The sequence below is a fragment of the Trematomus bernacchii genome, unplaced genomic scaffold, assembly GCF_902827165.1.
Source record: "Trematomus bernacchii unplaced genomic scaffold, fTreBer1.1, whole genome shotgun sequence".
Lineage (NCBI taxonomy): Eukaryota > Metazoa > Chordata > Actinopteri > Perciformes > Nototheniidae > Trematomus > Trematomus bernacchii.
In genome coordinates this window covers 992,073-999,705 of record NW_022987542.1, presented here as the reverse complement: position 1 = coordinate 999,705, position 7,633 = coordinate 992,073, and the positions used below count along the sequence as shown (strand labels likewise).

At 40.4% G+C, this 7,633-nt stretch overlaps 1 protein-coding gene across 1 annotated transcript; it reads left to right on the top strand.

The window, feature by feature from the left end:
* The first annotated feature begins 1,253 nt into the window (after positions 1-1,253).
* On the top strand, positions 1,254-7,352 carry LOC117476199. Its single transcript, XM_034122572.1, has 4 exons — positions 1,254-1,439; positions 3,467-3,611; positions 4,223-4,331; positions 7,200-7,352. The coding sequence occupies exons 1-4, from the start codon at positions 1,364-1,366 to the stop codon at positions 7,323-7,325; spliced, it is 456 nt and encodes a 151-aa protein (XP_033978463.1). The 5' UTR covers positions 1,254-1,363; the 3' UTR covers positions 7,326-7,352.
* The last annotated feature ends 281 nt before the right edge of the window (positions 7,353-7,633 follow it).

The following is a 7,633-nucleotide window of genomic DNA, read 5'->3' as shown; positions in this document are numbered from 1 at the left end:
AACTCACCGCCAGAAATGTAAATGTGTCTTAAAAACTTTACATCAATTCATCCATTTAGTGCAAACTATTAAAAATGACTTACATAAAGTTGCATGTCGTCAGCATAAGGATTATGTGTGTACTTCTGAAGGACAAGATAACACTACAAAAAGCAGTTGTAATTATAAAAATGAATCGAGAGTGTTGCTGTTATTTTTGGTTATCCATTCACTTTAGAGGCATGTACGTTCTCTCCAAGAATTGAAGGAAACAGGGCGAGAGTGACTGATATACTACGGAGGCCCTGAAGGGACATTGTTGGGCCAACGGGTTAGTTCTCATTAAAGTTACCAGTGCCCAAAGGAGGAAGTGGGCCACCATTTAATTGCAGACTGTTCTGTTAAAGTGTGGAAATGACAGGAAATACATTGAGTTATATTTCAAAGTCAGGGCAGCAGAGCCTTTTGCACACCGCCTTAATGTTTACTTTCCTTAGATCTGCTAAAGAGCGAGCTCAGGCTGCTACAGTTAACCACACACACACCTGTTCACACACCTCTACACACCTCTACACACACCTCTACACGCATATAGCATAGGTCTCAGATATATACAAATATATAAAAAAACATGTCTATGAAGTGTTTTGCTCAAAATACCAAACAGATCATGCATTCTAGCCATGCCTCATCCCCCTCTATTTCAGCCCTGGATCTGGATCAGCTCCGTTGTTCCCCCGTTTTTAGAGATGTGGGTACGGAGGAAAAGAGAGGGGGTTTTATTTCCTGACACTTTGTGAGTCTCCTGACACACCGGGGACACACCGGGGACACACCGGGGACACACCGGGGACACATGTTGATGTAGAAAAGACATAAAAAAGTGCATTTTGCATAATAGGAGACCTTTTAAGGATCTGCAGCTAACGTCTTGTTGCCTGATAACACAGACACTCAGAGGTAATGGAGTCCTTGCCTCCATGGGTCAGTGCTGTTTTGGAAAAGAGAGACGTACACGATATTAAGCAGGTGGTCATAATGTTAGAACTGATCGGTGTATGTCCTTCACTTTGCACTAAACCTGCATGTACAGAATCCTCTCCAAGAAGAGTGGTGAAATCCTGGTTTTTACTGTCAGCAGTTTGGAAATAACTCGCCTCCATCCAAGTCAAATGTTGATGTTGGAGGAATATCAGCGGGACTTTCCAGAAAGCGTGATCAGAGCCGACAGGAGGAGAGGCAGGAGGAGAGGCAGGAGGAGAGGCAGGGGGAGAGGGAGGAGGAGAGGCAGGAGGAGAGGGAGGAGGAGAGGCAGGAGGAGAGGGAGGAGGAGAGGCAGGAGGGTATATAACCTCCTGAATGTGTCCTGAGATTATAATCCAACATGTCTTCCTGCATCACGCTCCTCTGCGCTCTGCTGCTGCTGCTGGGGCTTTCTGTGGAGGCTTCCTCTGGAGGGGGTGAGGTCTACTGTTACTACAAGATCTGAGTACTTATACTGTTACTACAAGATCTGAGTACTTCTACTGTCACTACAAGATCTGAGTACTTCTACTGTTACTAGAAGATCTGAGTACTTCTACTGTTACTAGAAGATCTGAGTACTTCTACTGTTACTCTAGAGATCTGAGTACTTCTACTGTTACTACAATATCTGAGTACTTACTACTGTTACCTACAAGATCGGATTACTTCTACTGTTACTCTAGAGATCTGAGTACTTCTACTGTTACTCTAGAGATCTGAGTACTTCTACTGTTACTCTAGAGATCTGAGTACTTCTACTGTTACTCTAGAGATCTGAGTACTTCTACTGTTACTCTAGAGATCTGAGTACTTCTACTGTTACTACAATATCTGAGTACTTATACTGTTACTACAAAATCGGATTACTTCTACTGTTACTCTAGAGATCTGAGTACTTCTACTGTTACTCTAGAGATCTGAGTACTTCTACTGTTACTCTAGAGATCTGAGTACTTCTACTGTTACTCTAGAGATCTGAGTACTTCTACTGTTACTCTACTACCAGATCTGAAATCTGAGTACATGCCATCTGAGTAGTTCTACTTTGAATCAAGTACAAGATCTGAGTACTTCTACTTTTACTCTAGTACCAGACCTGAGTACTTCTACTTTTACTCTAGTACCAGATCTGAGTACTTCTACTTTTACTCAAGAACAAGATCTGAGTACTTCTACCTGGATAAAGGTGTCTCTATTTTACTTGTATTTGACTTGCACTATTGTATCTGTGTTATTGTGTTGCTCTGTTGGAGGAGCCTGTGACCTCAGATCTTCATTGTCATATCTATACTAGAGATGGGTGAGTCCTGATTCATCCGGATCATTAACCCGGATCCTAGTAATGAGCTGGTCGTGACGAGTCTCCCCTCTCCATTAACCCGAGTCCTTTGAGTCCTACACCTGGTGACGTACACATTAAAACTATAAATTGCGTCACTCACTGATCTCATTATAACATGTAAAATCACATGACAACGTACCCCAGTCCATCTGCCTAGGCTTTAGCAAGTAGGATAGCTGCCAGAAGTGATCGTTTGGCTCAGGGGACGCGGATCAGTGAAACTTCCTGCAGACTCGTGCAGACTCAGAGCCGTAACCGTAGCAGATCTAGAGATCCAGAGATCCAGAGATCCAGAGATCCAGAGATCCAGAGATCCAGAGATCCAGGCAGACTCATCATGCACGAGTCAACAGGAGACTCAGATTCGCAAATCCTGACTCACTGAATCAAGGGAACTTCCTTCACTTCCTGCAGACTCGTGGGGACTCAGAGCCGTAACCGTATAGCAGATCCAGAGATCCAGACTCGTCATGCACGAGCATATCCGCGGGAAGTCATTTTACTTAGGGGGTGCGGCCAAAGTGGGGAGAGATTTCAACAGTAACATGAAGTTTTTCAAATGTACACCATTCGCCAACAGGGGGTGTTGCAGCTACTTCCCGCGGCTATGTGCACGAGTCAACAGCAGACTCAGATTCGCAAATCCTGACTCACTGTGCAAAACACAGCAGACTCGTGCGGACTCAGAGCCGTAACCGTATAGCAGCAGATCCAGAGATCCTGAGATCCAGACTCGTCGTCATGCACGAGTCAACAGCAGACTCAGATTCGCAAAATCGCAAAATAACCCTTTTTGTTTGTGATCAACATTTTTTTATTAAAGCAAAAGACACCACTTTACACAAATATAACACATACAAACACCAGTACTGCAATGATTAAGCAGTCCATGAGAAAAGAGGGGGGGTGGGCATATGATTAGATCTACATGACTCATGACTCGAAGGACTCGTATGATCCGGATCTCTTCAATGACTGACTCAGCAGACCGTACAAGGACTCGGATTTGCCATCTCATATCTGCACTGTAGCTATATGTACACATGACAATAAACGCCTTGAAACTTGAAACTCTAAAGAACGAGCTTTGTTTTAAAGATGAACGCTGATGTGTTTCAGGCGGCACGACCTCCCACAGCTACGACCTCTCGGGGTCAGAGCTCCGGCGCATCTACAACTCCCCGGTGTTCATGGCGGAGCGTCTGAAGAGGCCCCTGGACGGACAGTCTGTGCGGATCGGGCCCCTCAGCCACTCTGGAGTCAGGTCAGAACCCCTTCTTCACACCCCTCATTACAGACAGCAGACTGGTTATTTAATCCAAGGGAATCCACTCCTAACGAGTCGAGCTAGAGATGGAGATTATTAGCAGAGTGACATTTTAAAATACATGTTAAATGAGCAACAACAACACATTTGAACCTTTTATGATATGGTGATGATAACCCCCCCCCCCTGTTTTCAGTATTTCTTTTTCATTTAAACGTACTTTAATTTATGTTCTTTAATTTCTTTGATTTCTTTAATTTCTTTATTTAATTTCTTTATTTAATTTTATTTAATTTTATTTAATTTTATTTAATTTAATTTTTATTTTATTTTATTTATTTTATTTATTTTATTTATTTTATTTTATTTATTTTATTTATTTTATTTATTTTATTTATTTTATTTATTTTATTTATTACTTAACTTTATTTCATTTATAATGAACTGAACTTAACATAAGTGTTAGGGTTCATTTATGACTTTTTCTATTTTAATTTAATTACATTTAATGAATCTTAATTATTTTTCTCTTGCTGGCTGAGCTTGCCGCGCTGCGTGATGAATAATTAACATGAATGTATAATAATGGTCTCTCCTGTGTGTCTCAGAGTGACGCTGGCGGATGGCTCCCAGTGGCTCGTCCATAAGGGAGGAAACTACGGCGTCTCCTCCAACACCGTGGTGGTCGCCGCCCGGCACATGAGCCCCGCCTGGCAGGTACATTTTAGCCTTTGCAGACCATTTACATGCACTAACACCTATAGTATTTGTATTATCTTTTCAATTTACACACGGCATCTATTTCACGTCTGTCCTCCTGGAGAGGGATCCTCCTCTGTTGCTCCTCCAGGTTTCTGGAGTGTTTCCTTGTTCGATGTGAGGGTCAGAGGACAGAGGGGGTCGTACTGTCAGAGAGGGCAAAAGTACACAGATCCTTTACTCAAGTAAAAGTATAGATACTCGTGTTTAAAAATACTCTGGTAAAAGTAGAAGTACTGACTAAACTTCTTTACTCAAGTCAAAGTAAAGAGGGCTTTGAAATGTACTTCAGTAAAAAGTACCCATAACTAGCAGCTGTTTTAAAGAGTACCTGACCTCCCTTTATATTAATAGAACAATAATGTCATTGTTAGCTAATGAATGTTTCCATGCTGAACAACGGCAACATGACAACGTTTTCATTGGTCCCTCTTCTTTAGAGAAGACCAGGAAATGATGGATACACGGATCGTGTTCAAATCAATAGGCACGCAATGACTCTAAATAATAATGATCACGCCACCAAACACACATTCAAACTAAAGGAACCAGCCTGTTTGGGAAATGTGAGAAGTAGAAAGTACAGGTATTTGTGTTCAAAATGTAAGAAGTAGAAAGTACAGGTATTTGAGTTCAACATGTAAGAAGTAGAAAGTACAGGTATTTGGGTTCAACATGTGAGAAGTAGAAAGTACAGGTATTTGGGTTCAACATGTAAGAAGTAGAAAGTACAGGTATTTGGGTTCAACATGTAAGAAGTAGAAAGTACAGGTATTTGGGTTCAACATGTAAGAAGTAGAAAGTACAGGTATTTGTGTTCAAAGTGTAAGAAGTAGAAAGTACAGGTATTTGTGTTCAACATGTAAGAAGTAGAAAGTACAGGTATTTGTGTTCAAAATGTAAGAAGTAGAAAGTACAGGTATTTGGGTTCAACATGTAAGAAGTAGAAAGTACAGGTATTTGTGTTCAACATGTAAGAAGTAGAAAGTACAGGTATTTGTGTTCAACATGTAAGAAGTAGAAAGTACAGGTATTTGTGTTCAACATGTAAGATGTAGAAAGTACAGGTATTTGTGTTCAACATGTAAGAAGTAGAAAGTACAGGTATTTGGGTTCAACATGTAAGAAGTACAAAGTACAGGTATTTGTGTTCAAAGTGTAAGAAGTACAAAGTACAGGTATTTGTGTTCAACATGTAAGAAGTAGAAAGTTCAGGTATTTGGGTTCAACATGTAAGAAGTAGAAAGTACAGGTATTTGTGTTCAACATGTAAGAAGTAGAAAGTACAGGTATTTGGGTTCAACATGTAAGAAGTAGAAAGTACAGGTATTTGTGTTCAACATGTAAGAAGTAGAAAGTACAGGTATTTGTGTTCAACATGTAAGAAGTAGAAAGTACAGGTATTTGTGTTCAACATGTAAGAAGTAGAAAGTACAGGTATTTGTGTTCAACATGTAAGAAGTAGAAAGTACAGGTATTTGTGTTCAACATGTAAGAAGTAGAAAGTACAGGTATTTGTGTTCAACATGTAAGAAGTAGAAGTACAGGTATTTGTGTTCAAAATGTAAGAAGTAGAAAGTACAGGTATTTGGGTTCAACATGTAAGAAGTAGAAAGTACAGGTATTTGTGTTCAACATGTAAGAAGTAGAAAGTACAGGTATTTGGGTTCAACATGTAAGAAGTAGAAAGTACAGGTATTTGTGTTCAACATGTAAGAAGTAGAAAGTACAGGTATTTGTGTTCAACATGTAAGAAGTAGAAAGTACAGGTATTTGGGTTCAAAATGTAAGAAGTAGAAAGTACAGGTATTTGTGTTCAACATGTAAGAAGTCAAAGTAAAAAGTCGTCAGAAAAATAAGTCGTGGAGTAAAGTACTGATACCAGAAGCATGTACTTAAGTACAGTAACAAAGTATTTGTACTCCACTATTTCCCACCTCTGCGTATTGTCGTATTGATATTCTGTACAAACTTTAAAGGGGACCTATCATGCAAAATTCACTTTTTGATGTATTTATACATAACTACGTGTCCCCGGTGTGTCAGGGAACTCACGCAGCGTCAGAAAATAAAACCCTCTCTCTTTTCCTCCGTACCCAAATCTCTAAAAACGGGGGAACAACGGACCTGATCCAGATTTGCGTCCGATATGACGTAATATCTGAAATGTGGACCCACGGCCCTATCAGAAACGTTGCTATCAGAAACAATGCCCGACTGTTTTGGACGTAATATGGTCTATGTTTACATTAGTATCGCTAACACTCAGAGCTAACCTGTACTGGAGAGCATGTGTGTGAAGAAGCAGGAAATAAAAAGGAACTCACCTTGTGGTATAACCGGCAAGAGAGAAAGCCTTTGAGCTCCATACTGTTTCAGAAACAATCCTTGATAATCCATGATATGGCGTTTCATCACGGCAGTATCTGCCGGTAGAATCTCCCGCATGAGCAGGCATAAGCTCCGCCCCTCTTTTTTATCATTTATTTTTTTAAAGCTTTATACCCAAAATCAGCACTTTTGAAACAGGAAGTGAAATAGAGGGATATGAGGCATGGCTAGAATGATCTGTTTGGTATTTTCAGCAAAACACTTCATAGACATGTTTTTTATATATTTTTATATATCTGAGACCTATGCTATTGCCTAAACATAGCATGATAGGTGACCTTTACTGAGACAGATGTAACATTTGTGATATTGGGCTATATCAATAAACATTGATTGATTGACTGACTGATTGATTGATTGATTGATTGATTGATTGATTGAATACAGGACGGGAACACAATATGGCCTCTTTAAAGTATTTGCCTGTTTTTCCAGGTCGTTCGGACGCTGGATTTCCGGGGGACGAAGAAAGTCGCTGACTTCGTGGCGGTTGGCGGCACCGACTACAGCCTCTTCTTCGATAACTGTCACCTGGCATCTCGGAGGATGATGGGACAGTAATAAAGAGATCCATAATTTGTCACCCTGCCCTTGACTTCCATTATTTTATTTCACACCCACCTTGTTCTCATTTCTGCTTTGCTCTCGGCTCTTTAACGAGTGTTTTAAATGAACGGGTCTTTTGTGGCGATGCTTTTAGTGTTTGGTGTAAAGCTCTTTCAAGTTGCTGATACACACTTTAATAAACACGCCTCTGATGAACGGATAATTAAAGGGAGACTCCAAAAGGTTCTCATGTGATTGTTTTTCCACCAGGGGGCGACGTGTACTGCTAGATTTCAGAGTGCTGCTGCAAAGACTTTATGATC

Bases quoted from the DNA above. Each gene is read 5' to 3' on its own strand.
- LOC117476199 (XM_034122572.1), top strand. From the start codon at position 1,364: ATGTCTTCCTGCATCACGCTCCTCTGCGCTCTGCTGCTGCTGCTGGGG. The intron at 1,440-3,466 runs GTGAGGTCTACT...GATGTGTTTCAG, and splicing joins GGAGGCTTCCTCTGGAGGGG to GCGGCACGACCTCCCACAGC. The intron at 3,612-4,222 runs GTCAGAACCCCT...TGTGTGTCTCAG, and splicing joins CTCAGCCACTCTGGAGTCAG to AGTGACGCTGGCGGATGGCT.